The sequence below is a fragment of the Ixodes scapularis genome, unplaced genomic scaffold (genome assembly GCF_016920785.2).
Source record: "Ixodes scapularis isolate PalLabHiFi unplaced genomic scaffold, ASM1692078v2 PGA_scaffold9__187_contigs__length_104089568, whole genome shotgun sequence".
In the NCBI taxonomy this organism is placed as follows: Eukaryota; Metazoa; Arthropoda; class Arachnida; order Ixodida; family Ixodidae; genus Ixodes; species Ixodes scapularis.
In genome coordinates this window covers 46,470,378-46,483,419 of record NW_024609884.1, presented here as the reverse complement: position 1 = coordinate 46,483,419, position 13,042 = coordinate 46,470,378, and the positions used below count along the sequence as shown (strand labels likewise).

Genomic DNA, 13,042 nt, shown 5'->3' with positions numbered 1-13,042 from the left:
CCGGTGTGCCCCAAGGAACAGTCCTTGGTCCCCTACTCTTCCTTATTTACATCAACGACCTTCCACTTCAGGAGTCTTCATCAATGTGTTTATTTGCAGATGACTGTGTCGTTTATCGTAAAATCGCATCTCCCTCTGATTCTGCAGCGCTACAAGATGACCTTGACTCTATTAATAAATGGTGTAGTAATTGGCAAATGTCCCTCAACGTTAACAAATATATACACATGCGCTTCTCTCGTTCTAACTTCCAAACTTCCTCTCCTCTTACTCTTAATGCTGTTCCTCTACAACAAACTGACACATACAAGTATATTGGTGTTCTTCTAACTACAAACCTCTCTTGGGACAGTCATATTAATTCAGCGGTGTCTGCTGCTAACCGAAGCCTAGGTTACCTCCGTCGCAACTTCAGATCTGTCCCAACTTTCCCAAGTAACCTAAAGAGACTCCTTTACATTTTCTTAGTACGATCGAAATTAGAGTATGCATCCTCCCATTTGGCACCCTCACCTTTCTTCACTAACAGACAGTATTGAGGCTGTCCAAAACCGTGCTGCCCGGTTCATTCAATCTGACTACTCACGTTTTTCTAGTGTTACTCGAATGAAATCTGACCTTTCTCTTCCCTTACTTGCTACCCGACGGAAATTTTTTCGTCTGTGCCCATTGCATAAAGTCTATCACTCGCCCCTACACTCTAAAAAAAGCCCGTGCGTCTGCTTTCCCGCACAACACTCGGAGAGCCAATCACTGCAACTTACGGAGGCAGATCAGCGAATGACGACGCCGAAACATATGTTTAGACCAAAAAACGCAGTCTGAGTTGTGACATTAAGCAATGCAAGCGTGACGTTTTGCATTGCTTATGGCGAATTCCACTGGGCGTTTTGGAGCGCGCCGGGATCAGTTGACCAGATCCGGACTAGAGCACACGATCCAAACGGGGTCGCACCGCCTACGGATCCCCGGTGGAGCATGACCACTGCTCCGGGATCGGCGGATGCCTCCCCGTCATTCAACTGCCCGGGAATCCCCTTTCCGCGGCCGCCGCGGTCGTTTCGGAGACGTTTTCGCAATCGCGGCGCTAACACATGTCCGACGCACGAGCGACAGGAATGGCTCAGGCGCTTCTAGCAAAGATTGCCGGAATGCCCGTAGCGCGGCAAATACATTCTCTTCTCCTTCCTGGAAAATGAACCGGCTGTCGAGCCAAGGGGTAAGCAAGCGGCCATTACGAATTCTTCTGATGTCGAGACAATCTAGGAGGCCAGGGGGGCTATGTTGCGCCTTTTGCACTCCCAGGAGACTAGGGAGAGGGAAGTGACGTCAACAACGCAGCAAATGCAGATTGGATGTTGATTTTGTTTTCTTCTGTCAACATCCAATCTGCATTTGCTCTAGTCGTTGACGTCACTTCCCTCTTCCAAGTCTCCTGGGAGTGCAAAAAGCGCAACATAGCACCCCAGCCCGCGACGTGCTTCTTCTTCTTCCGAGGCAAGGTGGGCGAGATCAGGCGAGATGCCCCACGAGAAAGGAAGTCAGGTGTGTGCGCCGAGGGCTGGCCCGGCTGGCTTCCGGTTGAATCGGCCGAAATCGTGGGAGCAACTTTTCTCGGATCCAGATCGAGATTGGAGCGGGAGCTCATCCAAAACGACCAGTGAAACACGTCGGTTTCGATCCCGATCGCCCAGTGAAATAGGCTCGCTCCAGAAAAGTCGATCCCGGCGCGCTCCAAGACGACCGGTGGAATTCGCCATTAATGTCACAACTCAGACTGCGTTTTTTGGTCTAAACATGTTTCGGCATCGTCATTCGCTGAGCTGCCTCCGTAAGTTGCGCTGATTGGCTCTCCGAGTGTTGTGCGGGAAAGCAGACGCACGGGCATTTTTTAGAGTGTACTACATCAGACTCGTCTCACTCCGCCAACCTATTCGTCTTCTAGCCTAGATCGTCCTAAAAAAAATAGCCCGGCCGCGATGTTTTTCCAGAGCACATCAAAACGCCTTCCCGGTGACATCGCAGCCATCGAGGACTCCGCCGCATTTCGCGAAGTGATTCAGCAATATGGTAATACCCACTCCCTAACGCCTCACGGCCTTGAGAGTACTGTAAATAAATAAACAAATAAATAAATTAAAAGGAGCGGAGATAGAAGACGAACTTGAGCTGTATTCATGCGATAATAAATTGTTGCCGATTGTCTTCTGCTTGGCTCACAACAATGCTACCATGGAATTGGATACTTCGTCAATAGTGTGTGGGAACAGTGGGTTTTGGACGAATATTTCCAAACCGAATAGTTGCTGCGCCTTTCCCTAAACCCTTCACTAAGTTGGCACAAAGCAAAATTGATTCCACTCGAGATGGAGCGCAACTGGCGCCCTCTAGGCGACTGGTGCGCAGCTGACATTTTCAGTTGCGCACCAGTTACCTAGAGGGCGCAAGATTCGCTTCATTTGAAGTGGAAGCATTATTCAACCTGCAATCAACCTTCACCTTGAGAACCTCCCCTAAAATCATTAATTGGCCTGAATAGTTGAAATCATACATAAGGGTGACAAAAAAAAGCTTTTAAATATTAAATTTACGGTAATGCCAACCTCAAAACAATTCATTAGAGAAAAAAAAAAAAAAAGCATGCCAAATATCAAAATTTAGTTTTTTTTGACGTGCGTGAACGTGCACTACCCCGCTCTAAAGCGAGACTCGGAAAGGAGTCAGCTCCGCGGGCATCACTTCTCCACAGTGCACTAGCGCTCGGTGAGAAGCGGGCTCAACGGGGCTAACCAACCCGTCGCGACCACGACTTCGCCAACGCTCCGAGAAGTACGAATATTACAGTTCATCTCGAGATAACTAAAATTTGCAAGAAAGAACCGCCGACAGTAGGGGTTACTATACATGACGGAATGTCAGCAGCAGGTAGTGTGGCCCACGCTGATCTTATACACAGGACAACGGAAATAGCTCGTTAGGAAAAGCTACTAAAATAGAGGCAACGAGTACTGAAGGCAGCAGAGATTTAGAGGGAGGGTTGCCACTCTTGTAAACAAGCTCGAACAAAAGCAGTGGCAGAACAATGGCTAATATACTACTTCAGGAGAAATAAGGATGGCTGTCACATATTATGGACCGGTAACTTTTTTCGTGTTCGCTTTTGTTACTTCTTAATTAATTGGTTTACACTGTGGTCTCTCCTTCTATATCATACTTTAGCAACGAATTTCACCAACTGCATCTGGCCACATATTGCCTTCTCAAGAGTTCAGAACCTTGGGCCCGTTGCCTTTTAATGCTTTTGGTAAAAGCTCCACAAAAAGTGCCCTTCGATCACTCATGTTCATAAACCACCTCTATGAACAGAACTTGAAAGGAAATACTAGAGCATTTCCTGTAAGTGAATGTATGTGCCAACGCTAGCACACACACACCTGGAGGTTGTAGATGCTGCAAAGCAACACTAACAAATTCCAGTGAGTTGCTGACACTTTGCAGTCTTTTTCCAAGTATGACACACCAACGACAGAACTACATGTCAGAACAGTAAGAAAGCAGCTACTGTCGAAAATGGGGGGGGGGGGGGGGGGGGGGGATACGATACTAAAATCTATCTGAGCCCGCCTTGTTTATTCTCAACTGTGTTTTTGTGGCGATTTCACATGTGAGAAATGTCAATGGGAAAACGTGTGGCAGTAGCTGCCAGAGAATGAAAAGACTTATGAATCATTATGGCGTTCAAACATCTTGGCACTTGCTAAATGGATCTTCACTGAAGTCACCAGGTTGTTCAGTCCAGATAAAAGCACTCCTTCGAAAGCAATATCGTACATATTTTCATTTTTAAAACGCAACATGAAAACAAGAACACATTGCGCACGTGACTGGCCGAAAAATCAGGTGAAACAGCAGCCAGTAGTTGGGTGTACACGTCATGCTTGCCAGAGGATGAGGTTGCAGTGACTACTCCCGTTTCATTAAATTAATGGGGGGATGGCTTGCGCTGCCTAGATCCCTTGGGCAACTGTTACACAGGATGACGGCCACTCATGCCACTGCATGCTCTGCCAACACCCCCTCACATACAACATAAGACAGTGCAAGGGGTAAGATAGCGGAAACTAGAAAAGTTGAAGTGGAGAGGAGCGACCTGGTTTTCCACAACGGCTTTCCTCATGTGCGCCCTTTTCCTCTCACATTGCCTTTTTTATGTTGTACCTGACTATAGACCTTTTCCACAAGGGCGCCACCATCTTGAATTGTAGTCACTTCCAGTATGGGCGAAAACATTACTTTGCCGTCACCACGCCAATAGAAGATATTTAGGATATAAGCCTAACCGTCACACATTCTGGTTTTGGCTCCCCTCTATTTTTTTACTAATAACAGGTTGAAACGTTTTACTATTTTGTCGTCGCCCATACTGGAAGTGACGACAATTCAAGATGGCGGCGCTCCTGTGGAAAATGTCTATAGATAAGCAAGCCCAAGTGCTTTCCTGCATTACTAAGGCCAGCATAGGAGAGAGATTAGACAAGACTATGGCGTCAGCGTTCGGCTGTAACTCGTGTCCAATCAGTTAGAACATGACTCCTAGCTGAACGCTGATGCCGTGGACATATCCTATCTCTGGCATATACTGACCTTTAGTGACGCAGGAAAATTCAGCGCTTAGGCTTTCTTATCTAGGTGTTGGCTCTGCCCTCACACCTCGTTCAGCATCACCACACTACTCTGACGAGCAATTTTCCCCGACTTATCCAAATTTTTGGCTATTTCCCTGACAGACCCAGACATTCCAGAATGCTATGAAATTCTGACAATTCCAGGTTGGCGGACAACCCGACAGCGTTTTCCAATGCTTTTGATGCAATGGTTTTTGCTTTCTTTGTACAACTGTGCTAAGATAATACAAATACCCTAACTAGCAACCTTTATCTACTTCCAACTTTAACTAACCTTGTGCACATTTAAATTCTGATTTAGTTCACAAGATATTCTAGACTCCCTCCCAACATAGTGTCTTTGACTTCATATGAAAAAGCCAGCCATAGTCACTCATGGAGCAACTTTGCAAAGCAGGAGAAAAAGCTCCTCTGACGACCATGTCACTCCACAATAGCAATATTGACTAAGTGAATGCTCCTTTCAAGCTTCTGGAAAAAGACAGTTCCATTGGAAGGAGTAGCCACACTGTTTTAGTTCTGTAAAGACTGACGATAAATACGTGCCAGCTGTACATGCAAGAAAGCAAAAAACACTTTGTTTAGGAGTGGCTGTGGAACACAGGACTGATTGTGTCCTGTGGTCCACCATGTTACACAAAGAATACAATGTGCAAACCAGACACATGTTGCACCTTCGAACGATGTCAGCAAACACTTTGTGACAAAGATCTACAAAACACTCCTAATCCCTACAGCTAATTAACAACTTCGAAGGGCCAGCTTCGTCATAATGTAAAGACACCTCAGCAGAGCAGATGTAAAGCACTTGGACAAGGATCTGTCTTTGAGGCTTATTTTCCATAGAAGTCACTGCACCAGCAAACATTTTTCATAAATGCACACAGCACATGCTCTTCTGAGGTTAACAAGTCTATCATTTCGAAGGAATAGCCAACACAAGAACAGGGTGTGCAATATTCAGTGTCCTATTGCATCCTCTATGCACCATCAGGAGGCCTATGGTAACATATTAAACTGCCGACAAACAAACAAACCCTAGTCACATCCCCTTCCTCGCAGTTGGCGATTCTTCTTGAGGGGGTTTTTGGGCAAAGCTCTGTTCCTGGGGTTGATTGAGATGCCAGTCAATGGGTTTATCATAACCCATCAAGTGTTTCAACACATTTACATCATAAAAGTCCCGAATGTCCACAAACAAGGGGCGCCCCTTGGCCAACAATGTAGTGAAGGGACCTGGAACTGCGGGGATCTTGACATCCTCAGCCGTAAAGTCAAATTTCCTTTTTCGGTTCAGAAGACTCAAAGTCGTTGCACTGAATTGCTTGTTGCTGCTGTCGAACCTGAGTTCTGTCACATACCTGGAAAGAAACCATTTTATTCCTACAATAAAACTCGCTGAAAAGACAGAAACTAGTTTGACTTTATTAGTACCGTAATATCACCAGAGATAGCCCACCTAAAATTGAAAACAACTAGGCAGTAGTGTGAAAATGAGTGGGCCAACTTTTGGTATGCAATCAAAAAAGTTGAAAACATGCTAGTTTTGGATTTTGTGGCATCTGAAACATGTGACCACAGCAAGGGGCGATAAAGCAAACACACTGTCCTTTCGAGTCTGCAATTGTTGCTTGTCTCCCATCATAGGTAAGTAACACCATTTCTGCCAAGGTCATCATTGGCCAGAACCCTGCAATTACTAGAAGTGGGGTATCTTTCGGTGTTTTTCAAAAAGTAAAAACTCGTGCCGAAAATAGGGGTGGGTTATCTTTCAGCGGTGGGGCATCTCTCGAAATATTACGGTTTATAATATTGGAATCAAACTTAACGGGAAAAGATGCTACGCCTATTCTTGGCATATTTTGGTCCTTCATTATGTGCCCATACATTGTTTTGAACTCATGTTGAGTCATTTATTTTCTTTGTGTCCCCTTACATATATGCCACACACCTTCGACTCGCACTAACACCAATACTGAAGTATCTGCAAGAAACACTACTTTGCTCCACATACATATATTCAGAAACTAAAAATCATAGCCACAATTTAAAATGCAATATAATCAGGCTTTAGATTATTCTATTTCATATTGTGTTTGAATGAAGAGCACAGCAAGAAATTGCTCCCATAGGCAGAGTGAGTGTCTACATAGCCTCCCATATAAGGGGAAAGCCCGCGAGGTCAGCACCAGAACCGGCCGCCAAACCTGGGAGAAAGAGCAAGGAAGGTGCACACCACCAGAGCGACAGTTTTGAGAAACAAACCTTTAATTTTTAGCAGCAAAATTTTCTCTTAACCGATGGCTTAGCCTCCTCTCTCAGGTTATGGCCACCTACAAGGCACCTATTGCTCCTACTCAGACACTGGCGCCACCGCTCTCTGGGGGCAAGGCTTGTTTCATCCTGCAGTTGGCCACTGCGCTTTTCGAGCAATGCGTGTGGTCTCTCTTCCTCCTCCCTCTTTACGGCTGCCAGGCAGGCAATTCTTCTGGCACTGACCACGCAGGCTTTCTTTCTATTAGGCGGCTATGCTTCTCTTGAAAATCAAAAACCAAGAAAAGAAAATGAGTATGCAAAACAACATAGTTACCTTCTTGTAATATAGTGAAGCAGTAGTGGAGTGACGAAGATGAAAAAGGAAGCAAAAACGGTCACAATCCCTATTGCAATTTTCGATGAGCCATTGAGCTGTTGCAGCAAAATGGGCTGTGCCAAAATACCAACAAAACTCGTCGTTAGAGACAAGGCTTTTACCATCTTCACCGTTGAACGAATTGTGCCCAAGTAAACCAAAGTGCTGTTAGTGTGGTTTTCATGGCTGCCGTGACCCTGTGATGAGGCTGCCGATGTCAACTTCCTGTGCATGCTGGCCAGTGGCGTCAGACGCTGGAATCAGAAATGAACATCAACTTCTAAGTTATGGACAAAAAAAAAAAAATTAATTTCATTCCATATCTAATGCTGTAAGCATGGCACAATTAGCCACTTTTTTCCATTTTGTCACATGACTAAAAAGAACTACGAAAACTACCGCAAAACCTTAAGCAAGTGCCCACACAATATTTTGAGATAATCATGTAAACTGGGGGATGGTTGTTCCTTAGTTCAACAGTATGTAAAGATTTGTCCATTGTGTATTTTCCAAATGTTACAAAATTGAGGGGATGGCGCTTATTGTAAAGTGGACGGATGCTCGGTAATTTAGTAGTGTACTGGAGAGCGCATATGCGATACCAACTTGAGTGGTGATGTTCGGTGATAAAAGGCCTGTGCAACGATTTTTGTAATTTCACTAAATACTGTGAAATTAATCCTCGGCGTTCATAGCCTAGAAAACATTCATTTTTCTCTCCTTGCAATGCCAGTCGGGGAAAAAAAATGAGAAAAACGAGCAACTTTCACCCCCTGAACTCGCAGCCAAAACAAGGGGCAACATGATCTGGTGGCGATTATATGCAATGTTCACCATACCCACGTGCAAGGGTTGGCAAAGCACAGGACATATGATGAGCTCGGACATTGTTAGATTGGTTGTTCCCGTCACCGCAGCGATTTGACACGAGCCACTACCTGAAAGCTCGTTGAGACTTGATCGTAGCGAGCCCAAGCCAGTGCACATGCAGTGTTTGTGTCCAATCTACGAGCTGGATTCGAATATCGCCATCATAGGAAAATCTCCATGACTGTGACAAGAATGTGATCCCCATTACTATACCATCAATAATAATAATAATAATAATAATAATAATAATAATAATAATAATAATAATACTAATAATAATAATAATAATCTTTATTGGCTCAGGAGAGCTGCGGCACCGCAGAAAGGCAACAACTCGTACCATGGAGGCCCTCGGTGCTGCATCTAGGCAATGGTGATTATGTGACAATATAATATACAAGATGAAAGTGAGGGTGATTATGAGACGATATGTACAAGGGGAAGACGACACAGTCTTCTCAACATTGCAAGCACCGTTGCTCGAAAGTTCGAGAAAGGTTTAAGCGAGTTTGCCAGTGAGCTGAGGTGAACTCCCGTGGGCTGTTGAATGATTGTCTCGGATGGGAAAGCTCTGGCCGGTTTGGTGGTGTCATCGCTCACTTCAGTGAAGGCAGTGGGCTCCAGGAGGTGGCCCAGTCTTAGTAGACGGCTGCCACTTCCAAGGCATTCATGTCCATGACTTAAACATAGCGCCGCAGTCACTTGGAGTAACATCTTGTTTTGCAAAGGTGAGACCAATGAAAAAAGTCTGCTTTTATCCTTGAAATTACACTGCGACAAAGAAGCTTCCTGGTCAGAGGCACTGTATGCGAATATACTTGGGTCAAACTAGTGCCAATAAGCTTATGTAAAGTGAGAAACGTTTCTACCCAATATCGTTGCACAGCCTCTTTAGCCCCTTAAAGGGATACTGAACCAAACATTTCAGTGTCCAAATGAGTGGCGCACTATCTTTCCACGAGCCAGCAGCCGCCGGTGTGCGCGAGCACACGCAACGAAGAGACAGGCTTTTCATCTCCACAGTGGGGTCTGGTGTAAAAGGTAGGTGATTGATTGGTATAACAAGCACATAGCTTGCACTTGTGGAGATGAAGAGCCTGTCTTTGTTCTCCTTTTGCCCGGAGTCCATAAATTTCACTGTCATCTTAAGAGTGAATGATGGACTATGACATCAATTTTGTTGCGCATAGTCACGCCCATTGGCGCTGGCTCGTGGAAAGATCATGCGCAACTTTTTATGGACGCTAAAATGTTTGGTTCAGTATCCCTTTAACCGCCTTGGATGAGCCTAGCTCGTCAACGTGGAGCCGTCCCTAAACCATTCAGGACGAGTACAGTTTGTCTGCTTTCCCATGTTTAAGCACTCAATCGTTTTGGACAAATCGGGCTAACTCATGGCTTAGTCTGTGGCTGTGCCAACAGGTGGCAGCAGAGAATATTTTTAAGCTTTCCTTTTGTGGCTAGAAATTTGGTTTTGAAGGCAACAAGTTTGATTTTGAAGACAATAATTAGGCCGTTGAAGGGCAGAAGTGCCCGCATACGAAAATCAGTTAAGGGGTTAAACACCAGCCTATATGGGTGCATGAAGGGCGTTAAAGTGGGGGTGCAACGATTTCCGCACTTTGGTCAAAGATTTGTGGAAGTTGCCCTCTGACACTTCTAAAGTAAAGAACAGAAAACCGAATTCACCTGCATGTCTATTGGCATTTCTGGCACCCCTCAACTCACTCAGTCTTCAGGGTCACACCTGGTCCGCCTTGTAGTGACGTAATTCGGGGTGCCATGTAGGTTCCCGTGTGCTCTCTCGGAGGACACTCCCTCTCCCTCTCTATGCTGACATTAGCGGGCGTTATGTTGCAGGTGCCCTATGTTGCACTTTTTGGACTCCCACGGCGACTAGGGAGAAGGAAGCGACGTCAAAAACGCAGCAAACGCAGATTGGATGTTGATTGGTGAGAGTCGCTGATGACGAATTTCCACAGAAGAAAACAAGTCTCACTTTTTCTTTTTTTTTTCTTCTGCAGAAATTCGTCATCAACGACTCTCACCAATCAACATCCAATCTGCGTTTGCTGCGTTGTTGACGTCCCTTCCTTCTCCCTAGTTGCCGTGGGAGTCCAAAAAGTGCAACATAGGGCCCCAGCTTAGAGCCGAGCAAGGTCACGTAATCTTCTCGCTGTAGCTTTTGCGGCTGCCTGCCACTCGCGGCTGCTGGTGGGAGAAAAAGCTAGACTTTTGCTTTGCGATTATGTAGCGGAATCGCAATACTTTTTAATGTAGGAGATGTTTGGTCTATCATCCGGGACGCGATGTACAACATAAAAATGACGAGATGAAAAACACTTTCAATCTCAAAATCGTTGCACCCCCCCTTTAAGCAGCAACTTATACAACTAACATCACAGCAACAGAAACTGTAGCAGTGACTGCAGCCTTGTTCAAGCACCTCAGAGCAAATGCTTTCCAAACACCAGTGGTAGCCACCAGTGAGTGACCAGCAGCTACCACATGGACCAAACAGAGCGTGAGCTCAGGCCAATCCCCCAGCATCAAGGCAGATGAACAACTTTCGGATGACATGCGTGCAAGGCATGTACAAACAAGTGGGTGCATATGTATGTATGCGTGTATGTAGTTTGGGGGGGGGGGGGGGGGCAAAGTTTTAGTAATGTTATAGCCATTATTACTGAACTAATGTCCAAAACTACTTCTGTAAAAAAAAAGAAAAAAAGATGAGCCTGAAACAAAAACGGGGAGCGGCAATTTAGAGCTTGCTGACCGGGCCACCATTACAAAGTTCATAAGAAGCCGCGAGACTGTTCAGCACTTGACCCCTTCGACGAGGATATTACATGTGAAGTTGAAACAACTTGAGTTTCAGGTAATAGGTAGTCCTAACGATAACTGTAAAAAAAAAAAAAAAAAAAATAACTACGTTGAAAATAACTTACAAGCTGCTCCCAGCATTGCCGGCCAGGCTTCAATTTCGGATTGAACGCTGCCCGTGTTACTAAGGTTCTGCAAGAGAACCTACAGAGATTTGATAAGCTTGCCATTCTTGTCCGTCTTTTGCACCAATACAGTTCAGAGAATTACACAGTTCAACGCAGGCCACAAACCACAAAGACTAAGCAAGAGCACCAAGTCAAGTCGTCGTAGCCACAGTGGTCGGAGCGTGGTCGGGGTGGTCGGAGCCGTCGGAGCAGAAAAAGAACCAATCTCGTCTAGTTCATACTTCCGCTAGGCAAAAGTAGCGCTGTAATCGTTTAGGCGATAGTGGTAGTGGCGAAAGCTGCCTTTTGCGCTAATTTTCTCATTATGTTTAGCCAACTAGCCCACCAGATGATTTTACTGCCTTTTGAAGACTGTTCAACGGGTTTAACATTTGTTTGCGCTTGTTTAATACATGAAGAAATTAAACAAAATTAATTTGGGCTTGCTTTTATTCAAAGAAGCAGTGATAAGTGGTGGTTGTGAATTTACCTTATTTTCATGTAGCTATCATCAGTTCTGCTTTCGTGGGCAGAGCGGTGGCCGCGCAGCGGTGGCCTTATGCAACTTCTGCATAACAAGCCTGCACCAGCTTCACAGAGGTTCTGCTTTCTGTTCCATCATTTTCGGGTGATGATGCTCCTCCAGCGGAATCTTCTTCGGCAGGGAAGCTACGAGGATGGCCGAATTCCCCGTAGAGTTTGATAGGTTTGCAGGAATTTAGCACTGACGCAGTCGCTCGATAATGCTGATTTCGGTATTTGCCGGGGCCGTGGGGTTGGCAGTGCACGTGGTGTTTTTGTTTTCCATCTTCGACATTTACTTTAAGTCCCCGATCATTCATGGCTTACCCGCCTACGAAGTACCACTGCCCGCACCAGCGTCAAGACTGGTCCTCATCGTCGCCGATGGTCTCCGCGCGGACAAAGTATTTGAGCTTCAGAAGAATGGCACCACCAGGGCACCGTATTTACGGTAAAGGGCCCATAAGAGGCTACATGGTAACGAGAGCACCGGGTTTCTATCGAACATGCTCTGCCCGTGTCCTCTTTGCTCGAATGATGAAGTATTCCGCCGAAGTTTGACCTAACCTAGCTTTGTGCATGAGCAGTGTCGAACAACATGTCATTGTGTCCGATCCGGGGTTGGCAATTTTACATTTAATATATTTATTTTACATGGATAGATTGGTTCCTAACGGCTTAAGAAAATGCCTAAACAAGCCACTTTGGGAGATTTTACACCATTGCAAGAATGATGTTTGTCTCGTTTGGTTAACATGTGTCAACTCGTGTAGGCAAATCCTTGCAAGAGATTGAATCTAATCCTTGCAAGAGATTGAATCTGAATATGAGTTCCTTTACAGCTCTTTCAAAAACTGACTTTAGGATATTTTAGAGTTAAGAAACACGCCTTAATCAACTATAGTGTGACCCATGAACAAGGATGTACTGAAATGATAATAGCTGATTGCATGTCATCATCCACATGCATTCACTCCTGTCTCACAAATGCACTGTCATGTCTGTGTGCAAAAGCTTTAACAGTAGAATACTGACTATGTGACCTTTCCTCCACAACTGCCCACCCTTTCTATGATGAGCATGTCGATCAAAACGTGTCTCTCCATGCATGGGAAAGGAAAGGGAAAGATTGACCGTGTGTGCAACAAAGCCCGGCAAACGGCATCTTTAGTGGGTAAACAACCTATTCAACGTTGCGACTCAAAGAACCTGTGCATAGGCTCTTGTGGTAAATTCTTTGCTATGTTCTCAGTTATTCCCTCTCCCTTGTCTCAAAGATCAAGTCTTCGTTTGTAAGGAACTGATGGAGTTCTGACCGCCGTAGAACAGACTCCATTGCT

At 45.3% G+C, this 13,042-nt stretch overlaps 2 protein-coding genes across 2 annotated transcripts in view; one reads left to right on the top strand and one right to left on the bottom strand.

Annotated features, from left to right (window-relative positions):
* Positions 1-3,394: 3,394 nt before the first annotated feature.
* On the bottom strand, positions 3,395-11,481 carry LOC115327345 (transmembrane protein 70 homolog, mitochondrial). Its single transcript, XM_029988364.4, has 3 exons — positions 11,139-11,481; positions 7,276-7,571; positions 3,395-6,046 (listed from the first exon to the last, which is right to left on the bottom strand). Exons 1-3 carry the CDS (start codon positions 11,241-11,243, stop codon positions 5,728-5,730), a joined length of 720 nt encoding a protein of 239 aa, XP_029844224.2. The 5' UTR covers positions 11,244-11,481; the 3' UTR covers positions 3,395-5,727.
* A 252-nt stretch (positions 11,482-11,733) lies between these two features.
* Positions 11,734-13,042, top strand: part of LOC8028039 (GPI ethanolamine phosphate transferase 1) — a 56,981-nt gene continuing 55,672 nt past the window's right edge. Inside the window, exon 1 of the mRNA XM_029988363.4 lies at positions 11,734-12,153. Within this exon, the coding sequence (XP_029844223.2) occupies positions 11,924-12,153 (230 nt within the window). The 5' untranslated portion in view covers positions 11,734-11,923. The remainder of the gene's footprint in view (positions 12,154-13,042) is intronic.